Here is a 20566-nt window from a genome sequence, read left to right as displayed (position 1 = left end):
AAAATTATTTGGTAGAGACTTAAATTTGTCTTATTCTAATTTTTTGGTTTCTAGTTTTATGCATCTGCATGACGAATTTTCCGTTCATAGTTTTATTTATTATTATTTTGTTGTCTATTTACCTATTATACTATTTTATTGTATTTAATGTAGACTAACAGACGACGTATTTTTTTTTTTTTTTTTTTTTTTACTAGAGGGTAATAAAAGTCTGTGTTTTCCTCTGAAAGCTCAAGCGTACTTTGTGTTTTTTGCCAACAGTTCCTTTTTAACTCGCTTTTCCAAAACATTTAAAGAGAGTTAATTGAGCGTAGTGAAGTAAGTTTCTTCTAGCGCGTCTCTTCATCACTTCTGTTGCCAACTAAAAACGGTCCACCAACGTTTCGATGAATTAGACGTGTCTAACTGAATCATATATAAACTACCATCTGCGAGCAGCTGGCTGCTTTGCAGAAACATTGCACGAATTCTCGCTCCCCAGCAAGCCGCATTTCGAAATTAAGTCTGCAAAATCCGACAGATTTTTCGTTTAATTTACGTAAAAAATGGAAAAGGAACATTTCTTCGAGAAGACAAAGCCAATGTTTCATCAACGTGCTCAGTAACGGAAGATTTGAGTTTCTCCCTGATCCAAATAATATCCCAAACCCGGCCTAATTACCACTTGTTCTACTTCCTGTCTCTTAGGTAAAAAAAAGATATGGAAAAGTTTAAAACGGGTTGTTTGAGTTGTGTGAAGAAAGATAACTGTTAAACTGTAGGGAAAGGGTTCAAGTGAAGAGAAAATAATGGCGGCCTACATTTCCAGCGGTTGGGAGTGTAAACAAACACTTTTGTACGGTAAGGTGAAAAGCGCATAGACTTTACTTACTTCTAGTATTATAGTTGATTTGTTGCTTTAAATATACTGAATGCCGTCTTTTTAATATTTGTTATGTCAATTTTTCATGCCTTACTTGCCTTCTTTCAAATAGTCCAAGTGCTTGTGTAATTTTCTCTTACATATTTGTTATTTCATCATTTTACTTACAGCTGAAAGGTAATAGTTTAGAAAATTAGTTGAGGTGTACCCCACTCCGACAGAGTTTCATGTTAACCCAGGTGAAGTGAACCCTACTTCGGTTAGCTAAAAAGAAAATGACAATTGTTAGGATTTCTCCAGCGAGCTGATTATCTGAGTTCAACGTACCCATTATAGAGGCATCCACTGGAGATTGTAGCCCCACAGAAAGTGGTTCTAACAAGAAATGGATAGGGAAGCCTAGAAAGTGAACCACTCTGCTCTAAAGAATCATACAACGAGATAAGGCAGAGACACCAGAGACTGCTCTGCGACCCACCTGAAGAAACTGCTTAGGCTGGGAGTCCTCAAGGTGTATGTGAGAAATGATTGCAGACTCACATCTGGATCATCCAAAAAACTATTAGAAGGCCGGGATACAAGGATGTTAGCAAGGAATAAAGTGGCCTACAGAGCTTTAGTTTGCTTTGGATGGATTACTGCTCAATATAAAATAGTTCACCCACAGTAGCTTGCACATCCTCCAGGATTGAGTGCTGAGTCAAGAGTGTAAGCTGGAGTAATCTATTTTGTAGCCCCTTAATTTAGGCGGTATTTGTACAGTGATGTGTACAGAGTGTGTTTGGTGGACTAAAATAGTGTGGATTTACAGCTAAACCCAAATAAGTTGTTCACAATTACTCTACAGGTGCACTAGAAATTCTATAAGTGCTTAGCTCCCGAGTTTAAGCTAGTATTACCTATTGTGCCCCTCCTTAGTTCACACCATGTGTGTATTTAAATTATAGTGCAATTTATTAGTAGTGAAATGTAGTGTGGGTTTCGCTACTGTAGCATGCAACTACGATTTCTGCCAGGTGTCTACGGGACAAAAACGTAAAGACCTACTGTCAGACAAAACATATTGATTTTGTTGTTTTGTGTAGAACTGTCTACAATATGTATGTTCGAATTTAGGCAGCGCGGAAAATTCGTCAATAGCAGGATTGCATAAGGAAAAAAATGGAATAATCCGTGATTGTTAGGACATTTGGATTTGGTGGAGGTCCGTGGTGCACAATTTTGTAACTCGCTGCGCAATAAGGATTTAATTATAACACTCTTTTTTTTATAGCAACCCCCTGGATAGCCAGTGAATTTAGTGGGTTGTATAAAAAAAAATATTATATGCTCAAAGAAGTTTATATGAACTTTTCTTTTTTTTTCCTGCAAACACCATGTTTTATTCATCTTTAACAGTATAGTACAGTATTTTCTTCTTGTGTTTTGTTGGCTTATATCTTTGAAAAGAGGTTTTTTCTATTCGACAGAATTGATCTTTAGACTGTGAAGAGTGTTTCCATCGCCAGGGGCGTTTTCTCTATGTATTGAAAACGTACAGAGACCTTCCGTTTAAAAATTATAATGCGCTGTGATTATAGAAAAATTCCTTTTCCAGATAGTAATGTTTTGATCTATTTTTTTTAAGTAGCAGGAACAATTATTTTCATTATGTAAAATTACGTAAATGTACAATATAATTTATTCATCCAGATCTGAAATACCTTCTGTAAAAAAATTAACAGATTTTTATGCAAATAATTTAAAACAAATTAATTTATAATGAAAAGCTAATCCAAATTTTCCAAATCTTAAAAAGTACTTATAGAAGGTGTGAATAGTGAAAAATAAATATATTTCACTGTCGATAATATTTTCTAATTGCTGGCGAAAAAATTTCAATTTTAAATAAATTGTCTGATTTTCTCTTTAGAGAGTTAGCTGTCTAATATTGTTTCACAGATTTAATTAACTTTGAATATGCTGCCAAAAAACATAAAAATTACTGTCTAGTTAGTTGAATTAAAAATTTCGCAAGTCAGTTTGATGTTTTACTAGATTCAGATTTAGTATGAAAAAACGTCAAAAAAAAATCAGAACAAGTAATGGAAAATATGAATTACTTATTTCGTTTACTAATTAATGAAATAAAAATAGCCACTATTTGAACACGATGAAATGTCAGAATCCCTCAGTGAAGGATATTATTTATTTTATTAATTCTTATACTGAAAGTGACCCATTGATAGTTTGCTATTTAAATACATTTAGTGATTCTATTCAAAATGATACCACATAAGGGGTTTCCCATTAAGCTATAATATACATATATGTATTTGCAATATAAATTAATAAGGAGCGGTTTTGGTGTAGTGAATCTGAAGCTGGATTTGTAATTTTAGATCTCTAGTTCGAACCCCGCGTGTATTTATTTACAAAAAAAAATGTTATTAGTGCAGTAAGTGCTTCTGCGTACGTCCACGACACCTAATTGGCAGTTAAACGTTAAGCCCCGCCAGAAAAAAAAAATCGGTAACTTTTTAAAAAAATGAATACTACATTTATTGAAACTGTCAGGTAGGAGAGTTTTATATAAGAGAAGGGAGAGTTACACTTTACGTTTCTAATAAAGTGCATGTGAAATCCAATCTCTGAACGGAGGCTTAGTGTTTACCTCGACTTTAAGTTCAACACTAACTCAAATTTCCTTTAAATATGAGATTTTCACTAAATGTTTAGTTGCTTACAACATTGTACAGGTTCAACATTATATACGTCACTTGTTTTGATAGGAAGCGGGTAGTTAGATGTATTGGTTGTGAACGTGGTTTTGTAAGTGAATCCCGCTTTAAACTAATTTTATTTGTCAAGGAATTGTTAATAGTAAAGTTTATGCATCCGCTGCCGTCCATAATACCTAATTTGGTAGTATTGCTCGTCTAAAAAATTGCATCGAATTACATTACTTTTGAGAAGAAGTGTGCACTACTCCCCCAGAATACTCCTTTTTTTTTTTCTGGCATTGGCTTTTCACCATACAGCCAACTTCAAAGCTTATTCCTTCCTAGGATATTTGATCTTAACTATGTAACTTCCTATCCACAAGTATATTTGTTAATCAAATCTTCAACAGGTTTACTCCTTAAATAATTACTTTTTGAAAAGTAGGTTTAATCAAATGTAACATTCACGTTAGTAGCACTTCCGGTCAACTTACTTATCATTTAGATCGAAATTTTAGGATCAAATTAAATCTTTGTTAAATCAACATTGTGCTAGTGCTACACTTTGAAATGATGCTGTAGAGTGGTCTAACATCATTTGCCTGTTAAGTGAATTCACCGGAAAAATGGTTCTTAATTAAATAATGAAAGATCTAAAATAAATAATAAATTTCATATGAATTTCTGCGGTTTTCTGTTGTATGATTTATACTTATTTTATTAATTTTTTTATTTATATTTTTAATTAATTATTATATTTATAGCCCTAAAGTGTGGTAGATTTTATAATTATACGAATATATACATGCCTACGGATTTCTCATCATTACAAAATAATAATTTTCAGGGGGGGGAAACAACTTTTTTCGTAGAACATTTTTTCAAACATTAAAACTTTGATTACGTTTTAGCGGAAATTTATGCGATGCCTCTTATCTGACTGTTTCAATACAAATAAAGTAAAGTAATTGACTATTTTTTTCAGGCGGGCTTTACGTCCAACTACCAATTAGGTTCAATACAAATATAATTTTACCTAATCCTCTTTGCTTTATTAGTGGAGATTTGTTTCAGACATTAAGTGCCAAAAAATAACGGTAATCTACCAAATTAAGTGTAGTAGACGAAGAAGCGGAAGCTCGTACCTTATCATTAACATTTTACCAATAAATAAATGTAGCTAACCTCTGAATTCGAACTTTTGATCTCCTATTTACCAGTCCGATTTCATAATCATTATAAAAAAAAAACGCGTTTTCAGAAATTTAGAGCTGAGGAGCGTATTAAGTTCCCTAATGTAGGGAAAGTATAGGTACTTATCACTTTATTTTCAACAAAAAAAAAAGTTGTCCATTTTGGGGGTAGGATCGCCCTGTGACTTGTATCAGCTTGTATCAAAATCACAAACCAGTCTTTTGTCCCAGCATGATTACTTTGTTACTGTCATTTTCCGTCTGATAAAGACACAAAATTGAAGATTGTGAAGTCATAAAAGTTTCTTCTAATTCATCTTACAATATAGGAGGAGACTCAGCTGCTTACTAACGGCATTTTTTATACGCCGTGTTTGGTTGCTATTTGGTTTGATGTGCACAGGACTTTCACGATCTCCATGTACTTAGAAATTGATTGATAAAAGTTAAAATACGATTAATTCAAGTGATTTTGTGGTAAGCAAAAAAAAAAAAAAAAGATGCGGATATTCTCTTTTTATTTTAGGCAATTTTTATGTGTGATGATTTTGTGTGTACAGAATTGCTGTCAGCCGGCGCCCCCATGACGTTCAACATTTTGAAAGGTGAGATGCCAAAGGTAATTTCCTTTAGATTAAGAACATGCATATGGATTTTAGACAGAAATTGTTGAACGAAGATGGAAGAGCTTCATTCATACAAGGAAAACATGGTGCAACCGTTTACTAATCAGTTGTAGCAGCAACTTACCTCAATGTTATCTTAGATCTCACATGTTCTTTTAATATACTGACGCGTAGGTATTGCTTGTTTTATAAGAGTTGTCTTCAGTTCCCTACAAAGTACCGAAACTGTACTAGGGCTTAGCCACAACCTGACCCCGTGAAGTTCAGCTTCTTGTAATCAGAGTTTGTTAAGGCTCAGGAGTCTTTAGAAACATAAATAGCTGATCATTTGTCCCTGTAGGCTGGTAATGCATATATAGACAGTTCTACGAAAAATAAAAAATAAAATGAAATAAAATGTACGAAGTTCTTGGCAGAAATCGTGGGATTTATCCAGATAATTGAGCTCTTGAGCTTCGCATAGAGTTTTTAAGAGGAGCTTGAATTCTCTTACTAATTAACTTAAACAGAATAACCTGCCGTGATTCATAGATGAGTTTAATTGTGATTTCATTTTTGTTTTCCAGAACGTTTAAGAGCGTCCAATTCAACTGGGAATACGCCTGGGGTAAGTATCTTTAAATCCGTATATGTATTGCCTTAGGAGCCTTGCTAGATCTCAAGACGTCCTTTTAAAGTGATGAGAACGCTGACTCCTGCAGACAATCTGGTTCATAAGTATTGAGCTTAATTACCAGTAATAAAAATTCCTAAAACAGAGCCAACGATTCTTTATAGAGACCACTTAAGAACCCATTTCGAGGTATTTTTTCAGCCAATGCATTGGAAATCATCTTAAGGTATTTTTTTTTCTTGCAGAAAGACAGTTCAAGTCAAATGCCGTTTATAACCAGCCCAGGAGGGCATCCTGGCTTCCATCCGCAGAAAGTTGGTAAAGGATCAACGGTAAGCTAACTAAGTTTAAGGTGGTAACGCAGCCTAAATTCACTTGTGCACCCCATTAATTATTTTTGCAGAGTGATTCTCGTACTCCTAAACCTCCTAAACCACCAGAGAAACCTTTGATGCCGTATATGAGGTATTCCCGAAAGGTTTGGGATCAAGTTAAAGCTCAGAATCCTGAATTGAAGTTGTGGGAAATTGGCAAGATCATTGGTCAGATGTGGCGTGATCTACCAGATGAGGATAAAACAGAATATGTTGAAGATTATGAAGCGGAAAAGGTAGGTGGACATCATTTTGTGTAAACAGAGTTCCAGGCGCTCATTACTGTTTGATTCCCCAGCTTCTGACAAACAGTCTCAAGTGCACCTCATACTTCTTTGAGGGTCAAACTCCTGATATCATTGACTAGTAACTAGGACTCCTAATACATCTAGATTCCTAAGCTACTAATACACTAAACAGATTGAAGTCCACATCCCTGATCGATATTGATTTTGATTCTTAAAGGCCTCATAACCCTGATAATTAAGGCTGTTGCTAACCTCTTAGAACCAGCTTGGATGCTTCATGATGCTTAGCTCTATAAAAATACTATCAAGCCTGATTCATTTGATCTAATGTTTTTAATACTGATAAAAGCCACGCCATCGCAGTTTATGGTTCGGTCATCGAATGCAATCCTTATATTTTTCTATGCCTTGTGACTCCTTAAGTTCAGTAAGCTGAATCTACTTGGACTCCAGGTCTCACTTCCAATTTTCCGAAATCTTTATATCTCATATTCTTTGCCTTCTTAAACAAATTCGTAGCCTTTGTTTGCATTCATTACTCGTACTTTGCAGCTGGAGTATGAGAAAAGTTTGAAAACTTACCATAACTCACCAGCATATCTGGCATATATGGCTGCAAAAGCAAGAGGAAAAACGGGTGAGCCTATTTTATTTTTTAAAAAGCATATTTTGTATTACTTTTTTTGTTCATACCTTCACCACCAATTTCAGCGACTCAGTCTTCAGATGACAGAGAAACTCATGATCGTAGTTCGGGCGGCGGCAAACAGGACAGAAGGATTGATATACAACCAGCGGAGGATGATGACGGTAAATGTCAGAAATTAAAATTATTATTATTTTAAGATTGAATAAGATGAATCGAAATTAAGCATTATAATGTAGGAGGATGTGTAGGAGGAAACCCCAAGTTCTGATTAAAATAGTATTCTTTAGGGGTTAACATAACAAATTTGTTAATTTAATGCCCTGTAATTTTAATCCTCTACACATTAAGACTAGAATAATTCTTTTACAAAATCTAGGGGATATGTTAAGAGATCTCCCATATGCATTTTTAAACAGCCTCTCTTGGGAGTAGATTTATCTAAAATTAATTAAGAATTAAAATTTAGCAACATATTAGATGTATAGAAACTCTTCTAGTTTTAGAAGGCTCTTGAGCAATCTTAATTTGCTAAGTACTATTCAAAATAGTTTTTAACAACTAAAATTTGATCCTTATTTTTTAATTTTTAGATCCTGATGATGGTTATTCAGTCAAACACGTAGCCTACGCTCGTTATCTGAGAAATCATCGATTAATCAATGAAATATTCTCTGATTCCATTGTACCTGATGTACGTTCAGTTGTTACTACAGCTAGGATGCAGGTGTTAAATAGACAGGTCCAATCACTGACAATGCATCAGGTAAAAAATGTCATTCTTTTTGAGAGAAATTTTAACTCTTAATTTTTTATGACTAAAATTTGATATGGTTTTTGAAGAAAAAGTTAGAAGCAGAATTACAACAAACTGAAGAAAAATTTGAGGCTAAGAAGCGCAAGTTCGCTGAATCTAGTGAGGCATTTCAAGAAGAATTGAAGAAGGTAATTTTTGATGGCAGACTAAAAGCAGAATAAGCTAATCAAGTTAAAATCTTAGTATTAAATTTTCACGTTGCTAAGAAAAATGAGCCTGGTAACAAATTCTGTGCAAATACTATTCTGTAGGGAACCATTATTGATCTCATAGGTCGCAGAAAGATTAGCTTATAGCAAGCTAATTGTAAAAGTGTTATTAAATTGGCTAACGTTTAATAAATATTGTTCTTATTATTTTAAATTTAAGTAATTTTTAAACTTTAATTTTATGAAAATAACACAAATGTATTCCTAATAGAGAAATAATTTTGTTTTTTTTTACTGCCTATTAGTATTTTTATTTTAGATTAAGTACAGTTTAAACTTAACTTTTATGATATTAAATCGAAGTTAAATCGTATCCTAACCCAATCTAAAGATAGACTGCCATCTTTGGCGGCCGGTTGCGGCATTTGACGGACATTTGCATTGAACTGCTACATATAAGCAGGGGCTCAGCAGCACCAGCAAAAGCCGCAACGAGTATTGCAAAAGAGCCTTGAGCATTCAAGACCATTTCAGTAAAATTGATATTCTCCTTTTAACTCTTAATATTTTTTAAATAAAATACATTATTTTAAAAATAATGTTAATATTAAATTATATATTACTCATCAATTGAAAGGACCACTTAATTTTTTCAGTTTCTTTTTTGAGGAATTAATATTATTGGAACATCTTTTATATTTATTAAAGTAATTTTATTTTTTTTATCTTCAAGGTGATGGTAATAATTTTGAATTTATAAAAAATAAATTTATTCAAAGATCATTTCAGCAGCAAAGCGGGAATATAATGCAATTTGTTTTTATTGCAGCAAAATAATAGATTTTGATTAAAATCAAATTAATCGGAGAATGAACGTAAACCTAAGATTTTTATTTAAAAAGTAAATCAATTAAATCAAATAAAATCATATGTATGTTGGTGTGTATTTTTTAAAAAAAGTTTTTGAGTTTTTTAGCCTAATTTTTTTGATTTTTTAATAACGTTTTCTTTTTTACCAGTGATTAGTTGGATTATTATAGATTAATAGATATTACAGTCAATCTAAGTTAAACGGGGCTCTATTTGAACACATATTTTGTGAGTAAAAATAAGCGTAGGAGTTTGTGGCATGTAATAAATTCTAAAAAATAATAATGACAAGTTAATGCAGTAAATTTACTGTCAATAGCTATAAAATTATTTTTCGAACAGATCTACTGGTTGTATTTACGTGTTGAAGTATGAATGAAATGTTGGGTACTTGCTGATTTGTGTACTTTTTGTCGTTTAATCAACCCTTGCACTTGAACTTTCTAAAGTGGAAGTTTTTGTTGAGGTGATTTATTTTTGTATCGCAACTTTTACTTTTTTTTACACCCAATTCAATTTTTTTGTTTCAATGTGGCGCAGAAAACCCAAAAGTTAATTTAATTCTTAATTCAACTACGAGTGATTAAAAGTTAGAATTCTTATTGTTAATTGTTTTGGGTGACTGACTCATTAATCCAATAGGAAGATGAGAGAGGAACTTACCTCGTGCAGCTGTTGTTATTACTGTTCTAAAAATTATTGTTAAAAAAAATTTGAAATTAGGGAAAGATGGGATGCTTAATGACTCCAAAATAATAATGGCTACTTAAGTGACGATTCATTTCGTCTCACAAGTAATGTAAAAAGTTTCACTTCTTTCGATATCATCGACAACATGTATTATCAGTTCTTATGTATTTAAAATAGAACTCCATTTGCAGTTTCAAAGACTGCGAAAAAATTCGCTACCTGGATCACCGTGCGACGCCACATTGGCACTAGCATACGATAATAACCAACTTTGGTTTTTATTTAATTGAAAGGGTGTATATTGTGCCATTTTTTTTTCTTGATTTTTAATTTATAAAAAAAAACTCAGTTATCTAAATTTCGTTCATTTCCTACTAAATCAATGAGTTAGTTTAATTTATTTGATATCTGTTTAAAGTTAAATAATTTTAATGAATAGTTAGTATTAATTCCTGTAAAATAAATGCAAATAATGAGTGGTCCACTTCGATTGGTGAGTAACGTTTTACATGTTAATATTAATTTTAATAACAGCATTGCCAGCGTGCCGTTGATGAGGAAACTTATGCGAAAATGGTAGATCGGCAATATGAACTTCTGAAGAAGGATCGAAATCGTGGTGGTACTACAGCCTTAAACAGCAATAACACGGAAGAGGACACAAGGCGAAAAGAAGATGTTCCTGGTGGTCCGCCAAGCAATAACATTGTAGTAGCGAATGGTAGTAGTCAGTCAGCAGTTTCTAACTCAGCTCAGAGTCCACCTGACACTGACTCAGTGCAGACTTCTAGTCCTGCCGCTGGGCACGATGAAGGTTCACAAGGCAGTCAACATGAGGTTAATGTCTATTAAATTATTTAGCCCTAGTTTAGGACTTGGTCTCCTATTAAGGAAGAAGTTTTAGTGAGGGAAAATCGTATCTCTTTTAGGAGAAATAGTAGTTTTGCTTTGAACTATGTTCGTATGTGAGTGTACAAATATTCTAAAGCTTGGGTGCCCAGTATTGCCCTAGTCTAGTATTAGCATAATACCCGCAGCGATTTTCAAAGTTTTGAGGGTGATGTACAAGGTTTTATGTACAATTGAATCAGTACATTTTAATAACAGATATTAAGTATTTACTTACACGTTTTGATATGCATAAATCCAATTCACTTCTGTAATTTAGAATTTAATGTCAGTATTCCATGTTCCATGTAATTTTTTTCCTTCCTTGTCTTTTTAAAGCATGCTGGTCTAAAGCAAGGACGGATATTGTAAGTTCGGTGTATTTTGGTCCTATATGAAGGGAGGAATTTAAGAGAAAATCCGTTCATATTGAAAAGAAGGAGTAGTTAGTGTTAATCTTATTAGATGTATAAATGTACTTCCCTATTATAGATTTGGGTGACCAATTTTGCAACTTAAGCCCTAGACTAGTTTTATTTCTTGGTCAAATATTACAAGGGTCATTTCTTGGTTCACAAAAAAAAATCTTTCTTCAAAATCAGTTCACTTCGAAGAGAGCTAGTAGATCTGCTCTCAACTTGGTGTGTGATTGTACGTCTCTATTGTAGTTTGGTAGCCCAGTTTTGCAACTTTAGCCCTATTTTTGTATTAGTCCCATATTAATGGAGGGAATTTCAGAGAGAAAAAAATCAAAACACCTATTTTTATTAAACGTTGATGTAGACTGAAGAAGTTGTTTCTTGATGCATAAAAAAGCCATTATTCAGTAAAGCCTCTTTTTAATCATTTTTAAAGCTCTCAAACCACACAGAGTTCATCTTTAGTATCCATACAAACCACGTGTAATTTAAATAAAATTATTAAGCAAAATTAATGTATATATTTAATTAAAATATTGCCCCACAATTTAGATGTAGTCAGTAAGGTATGTAATAATCTTCGTCATTTATTAAATCCTCCTTAGATTTGGTCTAAATTATAAAACATACTTTTAACCTAAAAAAAATAAAAATATTATTAAGCTCAATTGTGTGAGAAAAAATTGAACACCATTCGTAAACATACATAAGTACTTTTAAATAGTGGATAATGTTATTTAATTGATTGATCATGTATAAAATTAGTTCATATGAATCCAATAAAAAATTTTATGAACGATAAACATTCTTATATAACTGACTATCTAATTTGTGAATGCTATATTGTAATTAAGTTTGTATCATTGTGTGCGACCAATTTAACTAACTTGTTCGTTGAGATACTAAAGACGAACATGGATGGTCCCAAACCTCTAAAAACTATTTAAAAAAGGCTTAACGCTGAATATGGCATATTTTTTTTTACATCCATATTCAAAACACTTAGAATGGAACTAGTAGATTTACTTTGACGTGTGCAGGTATGTGAGGGCTCCTAGCTGTTATAATTTAGATGTAGTCTAGCTGCTGATGAACTGGTTGCCCTAGTCAAATTTTGGTTCATTTAATGGGGGAAATTTCTGAGACAAAAAATGAAGTGAACTTAATAGTTCCCTTTGAAACTAGTTAATAGTTATGTCGGAGCAGAGAATTGCATATAACTAACTATTGAGGTGGTAGTTTTTAATGCAATTTTAAACTCATTTTGTTAACAGATCGAAGTACTGCACTTCATTCAGGTAAAGTACTAAAAATAAAAATATATGCCTCTAAGTTCTTTCAGTGTTGTTGTGTTATTGTTTTATGCATGATTTTGGCCTACATTTGAGATGCCCTACATTTGTACTCTTGCTGGCTTGATATGTTCCACAAAAAATATTATACATGAGATCCATTTACTGTTATATTTAGTCGACTCGATAGCCGAGCGGATAGAGGTGAGGCCTGCAAAGCTAAGATATGTTTTTATACTCTGCTTGTTTCCCAGTTGAGGCCTTGCATTTTATTTATTGGTTTATATGAGAAATTTTAGTAAAATACGTTTGCAAGTAGCCTCCGTCTGCGGCACCAAATTTGGTAGTTGGATGTAAAGTCTGCCGAAAAAATAGACATTTCTATTCTTCTGCTACTATTACCCACCTACTACCCCCACTAACACCTACTACTTCGCCTGAAGTCTAGAGCTTTATGAGTCTCTCTGACTAATCTTCACCAACTAAAAAATTCCTCTAGTTGGTGGAACATTGCTAGTTTAGGCTAAACACTCTTATTAAGATCTTTCAGTTTAAAAGTGACATCAGTTCCCTTGAAAACATGTAGTGAACTGTGTGAAATCAGTGACTAATAAATTCCTACCTTAATTTTTTTTTTTTTTTACTGCATGAATGTTCTTAAATAATACTCTACAATTAGTTCGAGTCGGTCTTCTTTGCTGGGTGGGCCCCACATTAGGTAATTCTCGCTACTGATATAAAACATATCTTTTAAATTCCCTAAGTCCACTTTTCTTTTGCAACAAATTATCCAGTGTTTCAGAATTCTATAGCCTCTTTGCGTCTCTGTAACTAAACTTACAAGATTGTGCTTGAAATTTATATATCAATTTTTTGTTGATATTGTAGTTTGCAGTTTTTTAGAAACTTTATAGTGCTTTTTATTACCTGATTTTATTAGGTATATAATATATATATAACATCTAAAAATCATTTATCAACAAATTTTTATTATTTTTGTATTTTTGCCGTATTATTGGAAATATAGGATAGCTGTGAGTCATCATCTTACCTCCACTTGTTTAATCCTTCGCTACATTTAGCGCCTGAAGTAATTGCCAGTAGTGGGTAAAAAATAAATAGTAAGTTTGGGAAGAGAGAGCGACACTCTTTAGCCTCGAATAAAAGGGATAATAGAAAAAATGAATAATTATAAATAATAATAAATAAATAATAGGGCATAGGAACGGGATAATTGTTGGGTCATCTGTCTCGGAAAGTGTCACAATGAAATCGGTCAGTGTTATTTTGTTACATACAACAGTGTAAGAAGTGAGGTGTGAGAATGCTCTGAGGAAGAAAACATCTCAGGGCCAGAAGCTGGATATAACCCGAGATCTCCGCGTTGGAATCCAATATAATCTAAGTACTAAGTTAATTCTTTCCTTTTTTTTCTAATTTTATTTTACTTTTTCCACGGATTTAAAAATACGCCTCAAAGGTGGCGCTACTAAAGGTGCCGGCTGTAGTAGCGTCGATTAGCGATCGCACGAGATATCTCTGTGAGCAATCTAGTTACCAGTGTTGTTTACAAGCGCACAGATTATGTTAGTTTACATGATTGTTGTAACATTCTGCTCTTGTTTGGCAATGGGTTTTTCTCCGATCGTCATCTTTCCGGAAGAGAGTAAAATCCGGAAAATACTATTGCTGTAGATTGAATTAATATCACATGAAAGTTTTCTGAAATTTTCTAGTATGTGTAATTACACGTCCTGTAAAACCGAGTGAAGAAGCCTTTAGAGCTTAGTTAGCAACTGTTTTGACCAATTGGAGGTCAGCTTTGTTGCAATGTAAGTCCTGGAACTATTTGCTGATTACTTCAACAGAATATGCTTCTGAAGTTAAGTACCTAAAAGTGAAAAACTTGCATCCTAATTATCATTATAATATTATTGTTAACCCTGACCCACCAAGAAATAAAAAGTTACGAAAATTAATAAGATAAACTCTTAGATGCTTTTTTCATTTCTAATTGTTTTTCACTCCATGCTTCAGCTTTTTGCCCCACATTTTTATGTTACTAGGAAGTATCACAAAAAAAAGGAATATTTACGCACTTTTTCATGCAACTTTCGTTACTTATCGCGATTAAGAGATCGCGCGAAAAGTTTGTAATTTCGTGAAAATGGATCGCCTGCTGTCACGACAAATCGCACTCTGTTTTTGGTCTTAATCCTTCTCTTTTCAATTTTTATTTTTTTGCCCCCTCAGTAATAGCAAGTAATTATCCATTCTCTTGTGGATGTTTATTGTGATGTATGTTCTTGCTCCATAATCTAATATCTCTTTTTTTTAAGTACGGAGATGTTCAGCTTGCATTATAGTTAGCCACTGCCAATTCTGCACCAAGGGTTGCGAGTGAGCTTTTGATTTTTTGACTAAATTTAGAAACGGATTTGTTTTTATTAAACTTGATTTTGGCACACTTAAACTAGTCACCCACAAATAATATACAAAACAGACTCCAGTCAATGAACGTAAAGAAGATATGGTGGCCAAGGATGAAGTTAAAAATGGAACTGGCAGCAACAGTGCAGGAGTTGGTGTACCAGCGGTTGCAATTAACGGCCCACCTACTGAGGTTACCAGTGGTTTAGGCATGGTGAAGTCTGAGCCTATGGTGGTGTCTCGAGGACCTCCGGGTGCTTATCCAAGCTCAAACAATCCTGGAGCTCCGGTTCCATCACCTGCAATAACTAACTATCAACCTGCTCCAGCTGCCGCACCAGGATATTATCCACCGCAGCAGTACTACCAACAAGCCTATCCACAGAGGACAGCAGCATACGGAGGGTAATGTATAGACTTCACAATCTTCATAGCTTCATACTGTTTACCTGCAAACCCACTACACCTACGCACACTGCAAACTCGGTGAAACTAAGAAGCTACTAATCAATTGTGCACAAATTCTTCTAGTTAAACTGGATTACCACTACTTACAAAATTCTAGGGCCCTGCGGAGTGTAGTTATGGTAAATTACTTACCTACAAACCCATGAAACACACACACACATACAAAGTACACTTAGGCCAGGGTCACCTGCACTATGTTTTAAAAATTGTAGAAATCTGTGTTTGTCACAATATATGACGTTACTAGGTTGATGATTGAACAACGTATTTTTTCTACTAGGCCCGTCAGAAGTGCCAACGAATCTAAACTTTGTGCAGCGTTGAATAGTAGTGACCAGGCGGGTGTTAGTTTTCTTTGATTAATTTTTTTCAAGAATTAATAACTTAAAATTATCTTTGTCATAAATTTAAAGTTTGATTTAAGATTTGTAAATATATTCTTAATCACTTTTAGTCATTAAATTCTTAATTATTCTTACTTTTTCTTGATCCACTAGTTATTATAATCGTGTGGATTTTTGATTTTGAGTTTTTCACCGGAAATATCAGATTTGAGGTGTCGGTACTGTTAGAGGTGGTTATTCTCACAAAATATTCTTTGTGAGTGTGGATTTTTTTTTCAAGTTGTCGTCAAACTTTGCTCTTTAGAGCTCTGCATGATATCAGAAACCGAAATTATGTTCATTTAATTACAAAAGTAACTTTTAGCACAACGATTTTTGACGGAAATACTACATATATTACAGAATACTGGTAAAAGTACTGCCAATATAACTTCTATTAAAAGTCTAGGCTAGTATAGACTAGATTTCTATGGGAAATAAAAACTGAAAGTGTCACACAAACAATACTATAATTTGTACTGAAAATTGAATTGAATGTGTTCCTAAAATCTAGTTTAAAGGAAATTTTTTAATGGAAATACTTTTTACTTAATGGATTGTTCACTTTGTTGAAAATAGTTCTTAGGTTTATCTGTAAACTCCGTAATATATGATGGTAACATAGTTTTATAACTTTTATTTTAATAATTTTTTTTAGATTTGAAATTTACAGAAGTATTTGGGGAAGAGTTAACGTAGGCTTTCCGGTATGGTAACATTTCAGTGTAATGTATGGATACTAAATGTGTTGGTCAGAAGTAATATGGGTAAAATATTCTGAGTTTGAAGAATATGTGAAGTCAGGACCTTGAGAATGGTAGTAAGAAAATGTCGTGTAGATGTTCACTCCAGATTTTTTAAAATCACATCATTAATTGTTAAATTACAAAGAAAAAGATTTAATAATTGTTAAATACGTTTAATTGCAAATACAAAAAATACGATCCACATAAAACGCAACATACATTAACAAACTAAAATTTTGTGAACAAAAATATTTTGAAAATCACTTACTATTTAATAAAGAACAAACAAAGAACTAAAAAATATAAGAATTTGTTGTTTGGTTGTGATAAAAAGGATAAACATGATTAGCAAAAATACTGCTGCGATAAACATCCTTCAATTATCCACATTACGTTCTCGCTTTATTGCTAAAGAGATCAATGGATAAATTTATTTTCATCTATTCTAATAAATAAATAAAATAAACAGTCCAGTTTAAAACTTGAACTATTTTAAACATATACAAGTAAAAAGAGAGTCCAACTAAGCTCTATGTATGAAAATAGTTGAATCATTTTCATGAATTTAAAATATATATTCAAATTATATTAATATCTGAGAAAGTTAAGAAGTCCATTTCAATTGGTGTAGAACATACTAATACCTTTTGTCAACAAACATTGACTTTTATAAAGACAGTATTGGAAAAATGGATGTTCTGTAGCCGAAACAGCCAGAAATTTTGTGAAGTTGAAGGAGAAGAGGTGCTGAATGAACGATCTACTATCGTTGGTTTCAGAAGTTCTCGACAATAACTTGAAAAGGACAGTTTCAGGTAGACCTTCAGTATTTGATGAGGTCGAAGCTAAGGAGCACCAGGTTAAGTAACCCTCCAACTATCTTCTGGTCGGCAAGTAGCTACTGTCCTCAAGTTCAAGTGTCTCCCTTCGTTTTCGGAACTTTTTGGTGTAACTTGAGGTAACAGGGATTAGTATTGAGATAGTTCTCTAGCCTAGGACGTTTGCTTCCTAAATTTGGGCAAATAGGGCCCTTTTAGGCAGTCGTTCAGCATTCAGCATTGGACAGATACCTGCGGTGCTCATCTTTCCTCAGCCTTTTAGTAGAATCTCTGAGCTAATGGCCTTCACAAATAAAGTAAAGGTTCTCACACAGGGTGCAGGTTGACAAGCAAATAGGAAAGAGAAGCAGGTTTTTTGTAGATCAGATGATAAAATGTCTAGCAAAATCCAATCCACACTTATAGCTGTTAAACCAACCTGCCATTTAAGGAAATTCACATTAGATTGCTCTAGCTCTCCCTATGGACGAAGGTGTTCAAACAATTAATAAGGAATCTCCTACTTTAGGGTTCAGCTACGACCGTTTATTATTGCATAGATATCCTGTTGGTGGCGGACATACAGGTCCGTATCCAGCTCCACCCGGACCTCCGCAAGGTGCCTATCATCAGTACGCTGGATATGGAGCCCCTGTTGGTCACCAAACCGGTCCTACGGGTCCCGGACCCTCTACTGTGCCTGTACCACAACCAAGATCTGTAGCGCCTCACCCTCAGACTCCACAACATGGACCACCCCCTCATGCGGCCCATCACCATTATCTGGCTCAGCAGGCTGAGGTGCATGCGCATCAGGTAAGTTTTTTGCTAGATAGTTCAAGCAGACCTCTTTAAGGCTCTGCCGTTGATGACCTGAGGATACCACTGACTTTGACTGATTTTTGCGTGTGTAGGTACCCAAGACGTTAGCTGCAGACCAGCTAGGCACAGCGGACTACAAGCCATCCAACATTCCAATGGATTCATGTCCCACTCAGCCAAATGTAAGTAACAAAAAATCTGATCTGAATAATCGTTTAACTTTCTTTTATGGCAAATAACACAGTCTAATACCTTTAAACTTACAATTTTAACATAATGTTAAGTTGCCTTCAGTAATTCAGTATTGCAATACAGAATGGGCAACATTGGTGACTTACAGGGCCACTTTTTTACTTTACGGTCAGGTTACAAACCATATAAGTACTTAATGTTACTAATGGTCAATTGACCTCAAAATTGGATGCCCAACAACTCAGAACACTCACACAACTTTCTCTTATGTAATAACTATATTAAATTAAAATTACTAATTTGAAAAGTGCCGAACATAACTAGTGTTATAATAAGGCCGTCATAATTTACTCTTCAGATAGAAAGGCATCGATAATATTTATACTTATATGTCACCGCCACTTGCTGTGCCATCAACCCTACAAGTATTTCATTTATTAAATCAATATTCCCCACAATACAATTTTTCTGGAAAAGTGTATCCCATAGAATTAGCTGTTTTTGAAGATAAGAAATTATCACGCCAGGTTTAAATGCAGAACGACACTTTAGAGTTTGTTTCGTGTAAACTTTAAAAACCAAAAATTCTATTATTTAAAAACGAACTTCTAGTTAAAACCAATTTTCTTTACATTTGGGACGCATACCACTTCCAAAACTTTTATTTTAGATTTAAATTTAATGTCTTTGCTCTCCATAAAGTCACGCGAAACCGAATCTAGTCGCAAGTTTCTCTTTCCCTTTTTAAGGATGTCAGCGCGTGAACGTTGACACCCCAAAGCGTAGCGTTAATTGGGGCGCTATGCGCCAGCGGATAAAACCGGAAGTGACGAAGCGGGTCAAATAATCGTGAATAGGTCACACTTGAATACATGCAAATATATAGAGAGAGTAGAGCAGAGGTCGGAATGAGTAACACTTACCCTTGCGGCCGGATGTGAAGCTCCTGAAGCGCAGTGCTAGAAGTATAAGGGCGAATGCCAGGACAGCGGATATGATAAGAGGTATACGCGTCTCTAAGGAAAGCGGAAACAGTACATGTATATGCGTCTAGAAGGAAAGCGGAAATAGTAACTGTATATACTTGTCTGAGGGTTAAGCGTAGCGTGGAGGAAGAGGGAAATCTCAGGAAAGGCGTAAGGGGAGGACGAACCTTGCACCGGAAGCGGGTCCACGGAGTGGCCCGCGAAGCGTAGAATTATTGGGGTGATGTCCCTGGATGTCAATCGAATGCTGGTACGTGTATACCACTGTGAGCTTGTCGGGGTAGTGGGGAGAGAACACAAAATAATTACGAAATTAATACACTCTTTTATTTACAACAAGGAAAATGAAAACATAAATGAAACTCAAAAGTAAAGGAAAACAATCTTCTCACGCTAGTACACAGTGATAAGGCTTCAGCCGGAAGTCCCGTCTCGTTGTCCGTCCTGACAGCAGAATTACCCTGACTCTCAGCGTCCTATGTGACCAGTCCGAGCTCTAGGCCAACACTGCCCCTCCCAGCTCGGTCATATTCGCCCCACTCTCTAGCTCTCTTCGGCGCTGCCCCACTTACACTGCCTCCCTCAAAAGAAAAGTGGTGCTTCCCTGGAGTTCCACTTTTTCGCCTCCTGGCCGTTAGTCTTCGCCTGGGGTCTCCTGGAGCTTGGATGATGCTGTCACACTGCTTGGAGTGTCGCTACAGCGGGTGTGTTGTGGGTTGCGGGTTCAGCCCTCTGAGCTGACATGGTTCCCGTCTCACCACCGCCTGATCGAAGCGGCGCCGGTTACTATCTGTCTCGGGTGCAGTCATTAGTAGTTGGCTATCGTGCTTTTCGTTTTTGTTTCGTTGACTGCCACTTCTGAGGCCCCTGTCTGAGCGGACATTCTTCCAGGACACTCGGTTAGCCAAGGTCAGCGTTCTCTGCCATCTGTCAGTTGGGTTTCGGTCTTAATTCACTGTTGTTTGGGGAGGGTTAGTTATAGCGACATTAAAACCATTACCACATTAAACATACTTCTTTTACGAGGACCCTAACCCCTCAGGGCGCCGTTTTCGGTGCCTTGGCCGGGTATTAATCCATTCGCCCGCAGGTAACGACCGCACTGGGGTCGTTTCCGAATCCCCCCTTTGGCTGGCCTCCTCCGCTTGGGGTTGGCTTCGTAACTGATACGATTCGCGGGGGGTTCCCCTGGCTTCGGTTTGGTTCCAGTCTAGGTCGTGTGGGACCCAGCTGGTATCCCCGGACCCCTCTCCCTCACTGGTCGAGGTGATCGATTCCTCTTCTAATTCTGACGCGGGGTCGTCCCGAGGCCCCCCTAGCTGCTCTTCCTCG

At 35.1% G+C, this 20566-nt stretch overlaps 1 protein-coding gene across 16 annotated transcripts in view; it reads left to right on the top strand.

Annotated features, from left to right (window-relative positions):
• The window catches only part of LOC141459199 (uncharacterized), a 32999-nt gene that overhangs the window by 4036 nt on the left and 8397 nt on the right, over positions 1-20566 (top strand). For 5 of the 16 annotated variants that reach the window (XR_012461408.1, XR_012461409.1, XR_012461415.1 and 2 more), the window contains 13 exons: positions 5318-5362; positions 5950-5990; positions 6242-6328; positions 6400-6606; positions 7171-7255; positions 7330-7428; positions 7858-8030; positions 8108-8209; positions 10325-10627; positions 12372-12395; positions 14893-15224; positions 17795-18050; positions 18149-18238. Coding sequence is in view for 5 of the 16 variants with exons in the window: in XM_074137974.1 (XP_073994075.1) it covers positions 5318-5362; positions 5950-5990; positions 6242-6328; positions 6400-6606; positions 7171-7255; positions 7330-7428; positions 7858-8030; positions 8108-8209; positions 10325-10627; positions 12372-12395; positions 14893-15224; positions 17795-18050; positions 18149-18238 (1844 nt within the window). In the remaining 11 variants the exon portion in view is untranslated. Of the gene's footprint in view, positions 1-5317; positions 5377-5949; positions 5991-6241; positions 6329-6399; positions 6607-7170; positions 7256-7329; positions 7429-7857; positions 8031-8107; positions 8210-10324; positions 10628-12371; positions 12396-14892; positions 15225-17794; positions 18051-18148; positions 18239-20566 lie in introns of all 16 variants that reach the window. The other 11 variants (XR_012461410.1, XR_012461411.1, XM_074137975.1 and 8 more) reach the window with 4 other exon arrangements.

The sequence above is a fragment of the Rhodnius prolixus genome, unplaced genomic scaffold (assembly GCF_049639745.1).
Source record: "Rhodnius prolixus isolate KJV_2025 unplaced genomic scaffold, Rpr scaffold_11, whole genome shotgun sequence".
In the NCBI taxonomy this organism is placed as follows: Eukaryota; Metazoa; Arthropoda; class Insecta; order Hemiptera; family Reduviidae; genus Rhodnius; species Rhodnius prolixus.
The sequence above is the reverse complement of the archived record's forward strand: the minus strand, read 5'-3'. Positions and strand labels throughout refer to the sequence as shown.